Source organism: Toxotes jaculatrix, chromosome 17 (assembly GCF_017976425.1).
Source record: "Toxotes jaculatrix isolate fToxJac2 chromosome 17, fToxJac2.pri, whole genome shotgun sequence".
Lineage (NCBI taxonomy): Eukaryota > Metazoa > Chordata > Actinopteri > Toxotidae > Toxotes > Toxotes jaculatrix.
Genome location: NC_054410.1, coordinates 12,445,597 through 12,459,856, shown reverse-complemented (window position 1 = coordinate 12,459,856; position 14,260 = coordinate 12,445,597). Strand labels below are relative to the sequence as shown.

The following is a 14,260-nucleotide window of genomic DNA, read 5'->3' as shown; positions in this document are numbered from 1 at the left end:
GCCGATGTTGCTTGGCTTTCAAACGGCTAGCTAGAGCTAATGTTAGTACTGGCGATTTCCGCCTATTTCCACACAATACTACCTATATCGTCAAATATTACACTAAGCCTAGCTGTAGTTGGCTATTCTGCTGTTAACGGTAAGTTTATCTCACACCACTGACACTGAAGGTTGCCAACATGTTATTTGCCTCTTAGTAATAGCAAGCTAACGGATAGTCAAGCTGGAAAGACTTGCTGACATTGCTAGCTAACAATAATAGAGCTAGCTAAGGTAAAGAGACAAGAACAGTCTCAGTCCAGAAAACGATTTAGTTTTCGCTAATTACCTGATTTGGTTGTATGAAGTGGGACTCGAAATGTCCGGCAGCTAGCTTAAACAGGTTGGCGCACCCACACGCTGCTGCTTCTGTGTTGTGTTTTCATAGCAACTCAATAGCTGTTGCTCCTGTCTTGTGTCTCTTTTTGTGCTATTATCTCAAAAGCCGAGGGTGATTCGTGGCGCCTTTGTTATTAAAACTGCCCCCTATTTAACGGAGTCTTGTTGTATCTATATTAGCGGTCTTCACATACCGGTTCACTCACTGAGAGTTTCAAGGATGCTCTAATAACGATGTCTCTTTATCTTTTAACGCGGCCAGCATCCAGTGTTTTCACACCAATGACTGATTAAGAGATTATAGGTGCAAAAGGGGGTTAGATTTTTCAGACCTGTCTGTCTAGTTGTAAATACGTGGCTATAAGGTGATTCTATTTATGGTGTTACAGCTGTAAGAAGTGACATTTTCCCTATAAAACAGAAATATATTTATCCAAATAAAGGCAGTAAAACGGGACAGTATACTAAACGTGTAGTAGTTACCTTTGATATAATTCCTGGGTGTGTAATGTGAGTACATGAGAGCTATAGACTGGGTCAGCAGTGTGCCTTCGTACAAAAGCCACAAGTGTCAAGTATTAGTGCGCCTCTGCTGTGTTTTATAATAATCATTCCTCTGTTGCTTAACTGTAGATGTGCTTCTTTGCAGACAGCTTCATTGTGTCTGGGACGATGAATGGAAACCCTCGTTCATCTGCGTGGAGATGACCTTCCACCCCTTTGGGAATGGTCAGAATGGGGCCAGATGTGCCCCTTCTTAATGAGTACAAGCAGGAGTTCTTCTGGAAGCGCTTCCCCCAGACAGTGTTGGGCGGTCCACGCTTCAAGTTGGGCTACTGTGCCCCACCATATGTCTATGTTAATCAGGCAGTCTTGTTCTTGACACCATGGCTTTTTGGGGGTATTGGTACTCTGCTCTGCCAGCTGCAGCTGCTTCAGGAGCTCCATGCCGCAGTGCTCTCTGGTATGCTTATGTTAGGGGCTGCAGTGGGTGTCCAGGCCCTGGCGTTGTATGCTGCTCGGAGAAGTGGCACAGTGGAGAGACTTGGTGCGCCCAACATACTGGCTGATGAAGAGGAAGTGGAATTCACCCACTGTGTCAGCCCAGAGACAGTTCGGTTCATTGCCCCTGGGAAGAGGTTTGGGCTGAATGTGGTGTTGCATGCAGTTCTAGCTGGGGTGCTTTGTGGCTTTGGAACATGGTATGTGTTCCTTGGCAAACTGACAGCTCTCTACGGCAGCATTGGTGTATCCCTCGTAGTCTTTGTCCTGAGTTGGGTCACACTGTGTATAGCTGAGTATTCTCTCATTGTAAATACGGCCACAGAGACGGCTACTTTCCAGGCACAGGACACTTATGAGATCACCCCACTCACCCGACCCCTCTACATTTTTATTTTCATTGCTGTGGACTTGGCTGATAGGTGAGCAAAAGCAACACAGTTGTCTGATTTACTGACAAGTCCTCTTATAGAATATTGCTTGTACAATTTTTACAATGCTTGCCGCCATAACAAATCTCTCTATTTTTTTGTGGTTTAGGTTCTCGGGCCCTGTACCTGAGCTCCAACTGGCCAGCCAGGTTCTCCATGTGCTTTTCCTCTTCCTACCTCTGCTGTGGGCGCTGGGTATACTGCCTCCCCTGGATGCCCTCCTCCTCTGGGGCATGGAGCAGGCTCTTGTGTTTGGTTTAGGAGGCTCACCCATGTCTAGCAACCTCAGGTACATACTGTAACTATTATTAACAGGTTTCCACTGGTATTGACAAATTTAATTGATATAGGAGCCTAAAAAAGCACTTTTAAATGTTCCCATTTCATTGTTTCTTAAAATTGTCATACTACAACAGCTGTAGTACTAGATAGTATTGTATTTGTGGTCATTATTTCACCTTATATTTTGGAGTGTGATTTCACACATAGTATTTTGTTATGTCTAAAATGTTTCTAAAATAACTGCACACCTCCTTTGTGTTACAGCATATCTATATTAATCTGTTTTGCACCAGCTTCAGTGTTTTACACCATCAGTTTAACCAAATGATGATTTTTATCTATTCATATCCTGCTCATGTTATGTGAGAAACCAGCCTTGATCAGACTGTAACAGTCCCACTGAAATGACAAGTGTGACAGTATACAGTGTATCATCACTTCTGACTTTCTCTGTGTGTGTGTGCTGTCCCACAGGCTACTGTTGATGTTTAGCATATCTACCGGCGTAGCTGTGTGTAATTACTTCATCCCGTCAACACTGGGTGTGGTTCTCTTCTCCATCTCTATGGGATTTCTGCTGAGCCTGGACCTCAGCCAGGTCTGCACACTCTGCAGAGGTCCCAGGGCCTTCGGGGACTGTGGATTTCGCAGAGGGGGGTCGCCACCTCCTCCTCCCAGTTCCTTTGGCTGGAATCTAGGCTGCAGGGAGCTGCTACTATATTTGAGCCTGCTACTGGTGGCTATGGCAGAGGCAGGGCTGTTGCATCACTTCCTCAGTTCAGCTCAGTCCCAGAGCTTGGTAACGGGACCCCAGGCTCCTGTCAGCTACCTACTCCTCATACTCTTTTGCCTCTGCTGGGTTCTCAGAGAGATCCAGGGGGCCTATGTATTTGGAGGGGTGTTCCTCAATCCCCTGTATCCTAAAGGGATGTCCAGTGTACAGGCTTTCAAGCAGAGGAACAGAGGATTGTACATTGCTGCAGCAATCAGAAGAGTCCTTCTTTATCTTGGTGAGCTTGTTATGATGTGTAATTTAAGTCTGATGATCCAGTCCAATCTTAACATCTTTCTCAGGTGTGGATGCACCAGTGCTCAGTGCTCACCAGTACCTACTGTGTGTTTCACTTCATAGTGTCTCCATTTGCAATGATTGCTTTCCTGTCTATGGACAAATCTCTTCAGCTGCTCCACAGGGCTTCCCTCAGTGTGGGATTCACACGAGCCTTTAGAGTGGTATGTACACACTCACTCTTGCTCAGTGTCTCAGGTATTAATGTGAACATAACATACAGAGTATACTGTATGTATTCACAAAAATAAAGACATTCTTTTTAAAGTAGGTTTAAAGTAGGTGGCACCACCACAAATAACAGGTCTTTGATTAAAAGAAAACCAAAAAGTATGACCATTAAAAACCTGTCCTTTTGTTCTATTCACATTTTTTTTAAACTATGATTAAGTTTTGAGTGTCATGCTCAACATAGTGGTTGCTGTGTGCAGGTGTGGCAGAGCTCAGAGGATGCTCTGCTCCAAATGGTGGTGGTGGTCTTGGTGCGGCTTGCAGCTGGAAGTAAAAAGCTGCCAGGGTGGGACAACCTTGGAACTGGAGTTCAGCTTCTTCTGGTGAGATCAGAATTAATTTGTCGCTCATTGCTTCTACCTTTTGCGTTATATCATATTTGCACAGGCTTATATCTGATCTAAACAGTGCTTACACTTCTCACAACTCTTTACACTAAGCCTGTGAAAAGCACATTGATCTGTGACAGTGCATGGGATACATCATTTATTAACCGAAACAATTTTTGTGTGCAACGTTTATACAATAATGAGGCCCTTTTGTCAAAACTTAAATATGGGATATCATCATGGGTACAGATACCATCTTTCCCTATTTTTCCAACATATTGCAACATTTTTACAAGTAAGTATAGAGTCATAGTGTAAAAATAAAATACAGTCTAGATGTTTTATTAGGTACATCTGTACAATTTAATGTAATTCAGTACAACAGAGTTTATGTTCACATTTTGTTGACACTGTCAAGAGAGGTGTTAATTCAACTATGTTTATTACTGAGGTTGTAGTTAATTCGGGTAACCAAATAATATAAGCATAGTATAAGCGTAAGTAAAAAATACACAGAGTACAATGAAAAAGTTAATGAAATACACAAATCAAACATGCTGTAAATCACACAGGCGCCAGCTGATGAGACCTGGTGGTGGTTCAGTGGATCGTGCTCGTCATGTTTTCCTGTGTGTTTCTGATCCAGGTGGGGCTCCTGATTGACAGACTGACCCAGTTCCTGGCCAAGCTAAAGTTCACCCTGACTGTGTTGGTGACATCTTGGACAGAGAAGAAGCAGCGCCGTCAGTCGGCTGGAACTCTCTTGGCTCTGAATGCCTCTCTGTGCCCGCTGCTGCTGGCGGTGGTGACCCTCTCTGCCCTGCTCTCTGCCCCTCTGCTGCCCCTCTTCACCCTGCCTATCTTCCTGGTAGGGTTCCCCAGGCCTCAGCGCAGTTGGCCAGGGCCTGTGGGTACCGCCTGTCCCTGCACGGACTCCATCTTCTACCAGCAGATGAGCGGAAGTCTGGCCTCAGCTCTGAGGACAGCCTTTGCAAGAGGGTCACTGGGTTAGTTGTGCATGCTTGTCTTCATTTTCTTAATCTTTCTTAAATGTTAGAAGAAAACAATGTTTACTATTTTAAGATCTGTAAATTGTAAAATATATATTAGATAACATTCTATTAGAGTGTTCAATGAGAGTATATTCTGATCAGATTAATTTTTTTGTTTGAATCAATTAATAACTTGTTTGATATTGTCACTAAATAACTAAAATTATTCATTTGTGATCAAGATATTTGGAACCCATCATTTTAGTTAATTATCTCATCAATCGGCTGAATCAGAAAAGGTTTCAGAAAATTAAAACTGATATTATTAACTTTATTTTTTTAAACACACCAGCTTATTCTTTTTTTTTTTTTTTGTTTAACTACAGTGTGTTTTGACTTGTACTATGATTGCAGTGACTGAACTTTGCCATGGGTCAAGTAGAGACTGTATGGAGATCAAAGAGCATTGAAGCATCACCTCATATGATTCAATAGTAAGAGGAATGTTGTTGTGAGCAGCTCTTTGGAGTTGCTGGCAGTAATGCGACCTCGCATGATCCAGTTGAGCTTCCTGTGAAGTGACCCAAAAAAAAAAAAAACAAAGCTCTGATCTGTATTCATTACATCCAAATATTTCCACACCATTAACCACGTAATACTCTTAGGCCAAACAGAGCTGCTGCTAGGATTTTGTTCTGCGCTCGATCGGGAGGGGGCACGAGAAAAAACAGTGAGAGTAGAGAATAATTATGATTATTCAAAACTGAATACAACCGCTGAGGTGATGTCATCACTCAGTCTTACTCTTTCTATTTTTTGTGCACTCGGAGTACTGTAGCTGCGATGTATAATTCAGAATAAGCACTTGTTAAGTTGATACTCAAGGTTTAACGATGGCTGTTGTTCTTTTGCTTTCCTCACACCGGGGGCTGGGGAGCATTGAGCAGTAAAAGAGTCTGCCCAGCGTGTCACTTCCCATCATGAGGTAGCAGCTGGGTCTAATCTGAGATGTCGATATGGGACTTGACGTTATCCTTGAGCCAAGCAAGTGCTAGTCAACTTAAAACAAAAGCCTCCGTCACCTTGCCACCGCTGCTCATCTGTGTTGAAATAAACGTCTGTCCACTGTCCTCTGCCTCCAAAAATGAAAAGCCCACATTGTATACAAGGAGTGCATTTTTAGAGACTAATGGAAAGCTAAGGCCAGGAAGATATTTAATATTTAGATTTCTGTGCAGTCAGCCAGTTAAAACAGTATCATGACCTTCTTGTACTTCTGTGATGGTATGCGTCTCCCTGGAGCTCATCCAGTGGCCATGTTATCCACATAGTCAGCAGAGGGACGCACAACTGATGCAAAATGAAAGGGATGTGCGCCAAGGCTCCCTGCGTGTTGCATGATGTATATATTGTGTGTTCCCTTATTCATTGCCCTCAATTTACAAATCACATCTCTAACATGTCAGATGCATGGATGAATGATTATTCCCCCCCTCTGTAGGTTCTTTAGCCCCAGGCTCTCATTTTCTCGGCCGCTTTCAGGACCGTATGGTTTGGATAATGATCCTGGAAAGAGGATATGGGTACTGTACAGTCAACATTAAGGTACTATATCTTTCCGTTTGTCTATTAAGTGTAACTGCAGGCTTTTACAACAAGATGACATGATGCCGTGTGGTTTGTCACAGGGTCTGGAGCTGCAGGAGACATCTTGCCACACAGTGGAGGCACGGAGGGTGGATGAGGTGTTCGAGGCTGCTTTTGAGCGCCCCGAGCGGCTCGGCTTCACCCAGGGCTTCAACCTGCACTGGGGGAACGCCCTCACCCCTTGTGCTGCCCTTGCAGTTCGAGTCTACTCTGACGCTCGAAATGTGCTCTCTGGCATCATTGACTCTCATGATAACTTGAGAAAACTTCAGGATGACTTTCTTAAAGCGCTGGTCTGGTTGCTTCTTCGATACTGCGTTCAGAAGCATAAAGGATTTCTATGGAGCAGCGAAGAAGGGCCAGGGGTAGGAGGCAGGAAGTCCCAGTCTTCCCAGTTGGCTCAAACGACCTGCAACCAGCCACCGGATGCTGTTATGGTGGAATCCAATGTGTCATCTCTCAGGTTTAGACAGGACAGCTCCAGCTTGACTTCTTTTGGTGATTGGTCAGATGAGGATGACTTATTTGGGCCTCAGCCAGCCCGGCGGACAGTGGCATTAGTGACTGCAGAGGCCCAGCCTGGACACACAACACTGCAGACAGGGGCCTCTCTGCCGGGCTCTGTGGAGATGGACAGTCTCTTTGAAAACATGGCTCTGTCTGCTTTGCAGCCTCTGCAGCCTCTGGGACTGGGCATCGGAATGCCGGCTGTAGATAAAGGCCGAAACACAGAGGTCTTCAGAGAAAGTCCTGGGTCTATCCCTCAGCTGAACTTCAGCTGTCCTCAGTCAGAGGTATTCAACCTACCGACAGGGTGGAGGACAGCACCTTTGCTACCATCCCGCCTGCTGCAGCTCAGGCCTTTGTTTCCCGAGGACTGGTTTCGGTTTACTTTAGGGCGCTTTGGGCCCACTGTGCAGGGCGAGACCTCAGAGGACATGACCAAAGCCCTGAAGGAGGATGAAGCTTTGAAAGAACTGCACACTCAGGTCGCACTTTCATGTCTCATCTCACTGGGGGCAGAGTCTGCCTTCACCAGTCCCAGTTACGTCTACAGACTTTATTGTGGAGATGTACCATGGACAGAAGGACTCGACTGGCTCTCCTCAAGTAAAGAACTTTACCAGCTCGCTCTTCGGGCTTTCAGGTAAAATTTTACAGTTAGTTTCCAAGTTTTGGTATTTCTGATCACTAGAACTTATTTATGCCAGAAAAAATCTCCAGTTCCGCTGAATTCTACCTCTATGGTTTTGTTTGCTTTCAGGTTCAGTTTCAAGCTGCTGTTTGATCAAGCAAGCCTAGGGCCCATGGAGTCCCCTGAGGAATTGTTCAGCACCTTGGAGGAATACGAAAGGGACTGGTACATTGGCCTGATGACAGAGAAAGGCTGGCATGACAGTGTCCTTCAGGAGAAACCCTTCCTATTTTCTCTAGGACATGACCTCGCTATGGTAATTACATACACTAGTCCTTGTTCACATTCTGTCAAAGCTACAAAATATAAAAGTTTATCTTCTGAGATAACCTTACCTACAGATTATGCTATTATACTATTATATGTATACTATTATTCAGAGGTTATTTAAAATTGCAATTTGGAGCCTATCTCAGTGACATGACTGCCTGTGCTTGTCCACAGGGTACCTACACAGGGCGAGTGCTGTCCCTGCAGGAGCAGCTGGTGCAGGTAGGCCGTCTGAATGGAGAGGGGGTACGAGGCCAGTGGGCAAATCTTTCCTGGGAGCTCCTGTATGCTACTAATGATGACGAAGAGCGTTACAGCATCCAGGCTCACCCCTTCATGCTAAGAAACTTAACTGTTCAGGCAGCCGATCCCCCTTTAGGATACCCCATTTACTCCTCGGCCCCCCTTCACTTCCCCTGCCTCTAAAGAACATACTCTGAAGACAGACGAGGGTGCGTCTCAGTCAGTACTCCCACAGGAAAACGTGTATTTCCAAAGTGAATGGTTATTAGGAAATTAGGTGGATACTATAGCAAAAGAAGAGTGATGTCTGTATGGGAGCCTACATTGTTTTTCAATATTAGGTTGACTTGTTTTTTGGGTGCTTCATTTCCTGCACCACAGAGGAAGAAGCAGTGGCATCATGACTGTACTCTTGTGCAGGTTGCAAAATCTTGTTTTAAGATTTTAACTGGCAATGTGGACTACTTCCTGGAACAGCACATTGAAAAAGAAAAATTCTCTTTGAACATGTGTCTTGCGAGAGTTGACCACCAATATGTTCCCACAGAAGCACATACGTTTTGGGGTCTGTTTATTAATGATTGTGCTTTAAAAGAAGTGAATACATTTGCCCACCTCCCCTGTAGGAGACACCTGCTGAATACCTCTGGTTTTATTGTACTTTTCAGGTGATTTCCCCTCCACGTCCACAAAAAAAAGGGACAATAATTTTAATGTTTTAGTAAAGATATCAAGGATGTGCCTTGGGTATGTCTTGCTGTATGTGTAAGGTGTTTAGTGCTATTGTTTTGTTTACAGTTCACTTGTTTACAATTTAGAATGAATATGTTCATAGTCTCTTGTACATATTGTTGATTTTTATATGTGTAACTATATATACTTATAATAAAATAGCTTGGCAGAAGCAGTTTTGTTTATGTTTCACAAAAGAGAAACTTCCCAGGACATAAAACAGAATTTTAATAGCCATTCAAAAGGTTAGTGCAAGTGCTTCATTGTTCTTACATGTAGTCATTAGCCCTTATGTGATAAATTTACCAAGGTTCTGTGCCAGAAGTTCAAGTTCACATAATCTGAAGATTGTTGTCACAAAAACACAGTAAATTATAGGATTTACATTTGAGATGAAGGCATATTAGAGTAAAAATGTACACGTTTGTCAGACGCTGCCATGCCTTGGGAAGAGAGCTCAAAGCTTTTGAAGCAGTTGTGTCCTTAAACGTTTTCCTTCTAAATGAAGGAAAAAACCCATCTCTCACTATCCAGGTCAAACACTGGGAATGCAATAAACACATTTCCTCTTCAGAAGGGGACTTTCAGGAGGTCTTCGGCTTGGTGAAGTATGCAGAGTCTGCATCCTGCAAAAGAAAAAGCTAACTGTTAGCAGTGTTTTGGTGTTTTGATTACTGTAAATGAAACCAATTTTTTTTTTTCATTTTTATTCAAGCATGAAAACTGTCTCTGTAGTGTGCCCTGGTGAGATTTCTATATCTGGAGTAACTGCATGGTGGTCATGGTTATAACACTGACATTTCTTTAACTGCAGTGACTTCACTGTTTCGGAATCTTGTTTAGACTTCGTTAAATTACATCGACTCCAGATGGCAGTTTTTTAAATTTTCATCTCAAAAGGATAAATCACAGATCCTACTGAAGCATAAACATGTGATTCTCTGATGTCTGGCCATTTGGAACATGACCTTTCTGCATGGCCCTCAGCTGTCACTGTCCAGTAGAGGCCACCAGACACACTGGTCAGTCAGTCAGTCGGCACCGGGGGGAAGTAGTCATGCTCACTGTCATACCCTGGCCACTGTCTTCTTATTAGACTCAAGCAAGGTCAGCAACAGCTGAGGCCCCCTGGCAATGCTTTGTGTCTACCACGTTCTGCTTTATTTGAGTACTTTTACTCCATTCACACAGTGAGAATCCCCCGGTCCTGGCTCAAATGTAGCAAGGTCAACCTTACAGAAAGCTACAGCAAGGCTGAGCTTAAAGAAGCAACAAACTGCTCCTGTCACGTGAGCACTTTCTGATGGGTTTTGAGTTGTTTTGGTTGATTAAATCTCTTCCTAGGACTGTGTGAGCATGTGGCTCCATCTCTCCTGTGTTGCTGCAGCTGTTAAGGACAAATTTACGATTCTTTTAAGTATGCAGAGTTCAGTGGCCTCAGCAGAGCATAGCTCCGTCCTAGTTTGACAGTTTGGGAAATACACTTATTTGCTTTCTTGCCAATAGTTAAATGAGAAAATACCATATTATGAGGTATTTGGTAAAAATGAAACAAAGATATTTGGAGGGGGGGGTACCAGGCAGGCCATTCTGACAATGAACCTATGTTTAAATTGTATTTGCACCATATTAACTTTGTACATGTAGTTGTCTCAAAAAGACATCATTATATACCCACCAAACCAGCTTTGAAATTCTGCACCCTTTTCCGGCCCAACAGGTTCGTGATAAACCAGGCAAATGTGGGAGTGTACTGCCAGGCGTAGTAGAACAGGAGGAAGGGCTGCTGAGCGATCCACATTTCCTTGACACCGTTGGCAATTCCCACCAGCATTAAACGTGCACAGCGACTTGTTGGCATCTTGTGTTCCTGGTTACCAGCTGTGGCCACAGGCTTAGGTAATGGAAGAAAAAAAGGTTATTGAAACTACTGAAATAGCTACTGTCATTTCACAGCACACATGTAAAATAGAGGTAAAATACAGGATATTTATGTTTTATGTTAAAAGCAGTACCTTGTTCAGCTCATGTGTGAAGGCATTGTGTACAATCTGTGACTGCACAGGCCCTGGACACACTGTGCTGATGAGTATGTTTGGATAGTCGGTCAGCTCAGTTCGAAGGGAATTAAAGAAACCCTGTGGACAATAAAGTAACTATCAACAGAATGTACCTTCGTCCAGAAAGGTCATCACCTTTAAAGGTGTTTATTTTATATACTTAAGTACTACAAAGTAAAGTAGGTTCAGATGAACCAGACCTGCTGCTCTGAAACACAAGTAAAGCCAAACCAAAAAAAAACCCCCAAACATAAACATAGAATACAGTAACTGCACTCTCTACACAAGCTGACATTAAGTAAATTAAATTAAAAATAATAGACATAAAAAATATAAAAACCAGAAAGCCATCATCTGCTTTCTGTACTCCCTTCACCTGAAGAGCATGTTTGCTGGCAGAGTATCCTGTTGCCAGGGGCGCCCCAGCGAGACCAACCACGCTGCTGACAGTCACAATGCTCCCAGTTCCTCGCTGCGTCATGTGAGGCAGCACCTGCTTGGTGATGGAGACCGTACCCAGGAAATTGAGTTCCATCAAGGCCTGGTACACATCAATACTGGTCTCCAAGAATAGAGAGCGCTGGCTTCGGCCGCCATTGTTAATTAGGATATCAATCTGAAAAGGAACAAAGAAGTGGACAGAAGCAGAGGCAAGGAGAACAGCATGATTTGAATTATAATTTCTTTTACCTTAGAATGAATGAACAGAAATTAATGAAGCTAATGATGAAAATGGATTCTGCTATACAAGTGCAATTGCAGTGGCCTTACATGTCCAAAGTATTGGACTGCGGCTCTTGTTTTTTCCTCATGCGATGTCCTCTCCAACAAATCAAGTGGAAGAACAAGAATATCTTCATTCTGCAGGTCGGAGTAATCTTAAAGAATAAGTCAGGAAATAAGTTAAGCTGGTCAATACTGAGTAAGACTGAATGAAAATGAAACAAATTCAGGTGAGCTACCAAAACCATTATACAGTTTATTGTTTGTTTGTGAATGAACTGCGTCTAACTGCAAGTAAAAAAACAATTTATTAATATTCTTACTTTGTTATACCTTGGTATTGCTAAAGAGCTGAAGTATTTGTGAATTTCTAAGTGGTTTCTGTAAGTCAGATCCTGCAGTAACTTGCCTAATTAATAGTTCTCTCACCTAAGCAGCGATGTTTCACCCTGTTTAGCTCATCCTCACGTCGAGCAGACAGGATGAGACGTGACCCACACTTCGCGAGCTGGTAGGCCAGCTCCTCTCCAATACCACTGGAGGCTCCAGTGACCCACACTACCAGTCCTTTCAGCTTGGTCTCTGGGTAACACAAATCACAATTGTCAGCGTTTCATATAGAGACAAACAACATTTGTATTGTACATTATTACACTGGCTCACTGTTACTCTGTTACAGCTTACTGAGACACATAAACACAATGGAAAATGGATGTCTTGGAAAGTAACTAAGTACATTTACTATACTTGAATACGATTTTATTTTTTTGTGTGTGTTATACTTAATATTCCACCACATTTAAAAGAATGATATCTCTGTTTTTACTCCAACACATTTATGTCCCAGCTACTTTGGAGATCAAGATTTTAAATACAGGACATGTGATCATGAAATACAATGAACAGTGTTATGTATTTGCTGCATTGATATGAATTCACTATGAATTGCTATTTGAATGCACTGATGTGAATATCAGTGCATTCAAATAGCTGTAGTCTACTTGACTTTGACGGAAACGTTCCTTTTTTTATGGATAAGAAAAACGGGACAGAATAATAGACACAAGCACAGGTTTAACGAACTCACCTGGCCTGTGTCCTATCACACTTGCCCACAACAGAGTGAAGTCTGCATCCGCGAAAATGAAACACAAAACGTGAAAGAGTACATAAAGTGGCACAAAGCACCACAATGCAGACACAATGCAACAGTCCATTTGTGAGCTACACGACACATATGATTTAAGTAAATAAGACAACCAAAATGACTACAGCAAACGGATGCAGCGTCACTTCCGTCTTTATATTTTCAAAATTAAAGCTCGACACTAGGCAGCTTCGGAAATTAAAAAATAACAGCACTCGCAGAAGATGGAGATGAATTAACATTAATTTAGTGAAGGCAGTACCGCCATTTTTACTTCATCTCTGATCAGCTAATAATGATTCTATATTTATTATCTATCTATCTATCTTCTTGTTTTTCATTTTATAAGCAACAGTGTTTCTTCTTCCTGCCCTCTTGCAGACACTGCCCTTTTTTCCCCTCTGTGGTAAATGTACACTTTCGCAATAATGAACTTCAACCACTGTGTAACCACATTTACACAGAAAGTTGCTAAGCTTTTGTTGGTGAAACAGGCCTTGCATGTCCAATTTTTATCATAATAATAATTTTTATATCTGATCATCACTGTAGACCATGCAGTTGGTTTATGTAAACCTGTCAGCCCATACCTGCTACATACTCCTGTGGGGTATGCTTAATTGATTTGTTGTTCTCATTTATCCTACACTGGGTTGTGAGATATGTATGTTGATAATTTGTGACTATTTTACAAGCTTGACTTGACATGATAACATTTTACAAAGAACAGGTGAAAATATACAAAATACCGAGGAACTAGGGTAAGTTATTGATCTGCAGGATGATAGGGGGAATATAAACATGTTTTGACCCTTTCTTTTCCATTTTACAAAACATGTCAAACTGATCAACGCATCAGTGATAAATTTGAAAAAGAAAAAAAGCCATGCCTAAATAAAATACATATTGTAAAGTTAGATAAGTTTTCTCACCAGAAAATGTTGGATCGAAGAATATATAATGTCTAAGAGTCTTGGATTTCTTTGGACCTTAGAATTCCAAAAATCCTTGGCATGGCCTTACAAATGAATAAATGAATGAGAAAGAAAGCCTGCTCTGCTGGAATGCAATATCTATATTCATATGATCCTTTCATATACTGCTCTTTTATTGCACTTGTGACATTTGTACGTTTTCCTTTTTTTAAACATGTATTAATCTTGAATTTTATCCATCATAGATCTTGCATTAGACATTGCATTGCACTCCACATTACTTGTGTATAAGCCAAACATTTGAATGCGATAAATCCATCCCATGTTCCAACGCGGCTCAGTTAAAACACTGACATCCATTTGCTGACAACAGAGAACAGTGTACGCACATCGCTGTAGATGCAAGATAGATTTTTACCAGGGCAATCCAAATACAGATGTGGGAAACATATAAGCCAGTGTTGTTGGATTCATATGTTCTGTGTAGTAGCCTGAGCAGCCACAGCTCTTCAGGGATGATGTCATGTTTTCGAGTACGCAACCTGCAACATCCGGGTCCTGTCTCAGTGGTTCTGTGCTCCTCCGTAGCTAACG

General features: G+C 42.4%; 2 protein-coding genes across 3 annotated transcripts; one reads left to right on the top strand and one right to left on the bottom strand.

The window, feature by feature from the left end:
* pcnx4 (pecanex 4) lies at positions 1 to 8,973 on the top strand. 2 transcript variants are annotated; one of them, XM_041061022.1, is made up of 11 exons: positions 1 to 139; positions 1,028 to 1,802; positions 1,921 to 2,100; positions 2,568 to 3,103; positions 3,226 to 3,326; positions 3,594 to 3,716; positions 4,369 to 4,729; positions 6,216 to 6,319; positions 6,403 to 7,508; positions 7,626 to 7,812; positions 8,001 to 8,973. In XM_041061022.1, the coding sequence occupies exons 2-11, from the start codon at positions 1,105 to 1,107 to the stop codon at positions 8,250 to 8,252; spliced, it is 3,648 nt and encodes a 1,215-aa protein (XP_040916956.1). In that variant the 5' UTR covers positions 1 to 139; positions 1,028 to 1,104; the 3' UTR covers positions 8,253 to 8,973. The 2 variants fall into 2 exon arrangements, with proteins under 2 accessions (XP_040916956.1, XP_040916957.1); XM_041061023.1 differs by having other exon boundaries at positions 11 to 139; positions 1,032 to 1,802.
* Positions 8,974 to 9,009: 36 nt separating this feature from the next.
* On the bottom strand, positions 9,010 to 12,866 carry dhrs7 (dehydrogenase/reductase (SDR family) member 7). Its single transcript, XM_041061024.1, has 7 exons — positions 12,672 to 12,866; positions 12,014 to 12,166; positions 11,633 to 11,739; positions 11,238 to 11,477; positions 10,817 to 10,939; positions 10,480 to 10,695; positions 9,010 to 9,427 (listed from the first exon to the last, which is right to left on the bottom strand). Exons 1-7 carry the CDS (start codon positions 12,799 to 12,801, stop codon positions 9,386 to 9,388), a joined length of 1,011 nt encoding a protein of 336 aa, XP_040916958.1. The 5' UTR covers positions 12,802 to 12,866; the 3' UTR covers positions 9,010 to 9,385.
* Positions 12,867 to 14,260: the final 1,394 nt, after the last annotated feature.

Excerpts from the sequence above, each read along its gene's own strand:
- dhrs7 (XM_041061024.1), bottom strand. The coding sequence starts at position 12,801 with ATGGACTGTTGCATTGTGTCTGCATTGTGGTGCTTTGTGCCACTTTAT. Across the intron at positions 11,740-12,013 it reads GGTGAAACATCGCTGCTTAG|ATTACTCCGACCTGCAGAAT; the intron begins GTGAGAGAACTA and ends TTATTCTTTAAG. Across the intron at positions 10,940-11,237 it reads CCAGCAAACATGCTCTTCAG|GGTTTCTTTAATTCCCTTCG; the intron begins GTGAAGGGAGTA and ends TATTGTCCACAG.
- pcnx4 (XM_041061022.1), top strand. The coding sequence starts at position 1,105 with ATGGTCAGAATGGGGCCAGATGTGCCCCTTCTTAATGAGTACAAGCAG. Across the intron at positions 1,803-1,920 it reads GCTGTGGACTTGGCTGATAG|GTTCTCGGGCCCTGTACCTG; the intron begins GTGAGCAAAAGC and ends TTTGTGGTTTAG. Across the intron at positions 6,320-6,402 it reads ACTGTACAGTCAACATTAAG|GGTCTGGAGCTGCAGGAGAC; the intron begins GTACTATATCTT and ends GGTTTGTCACAG.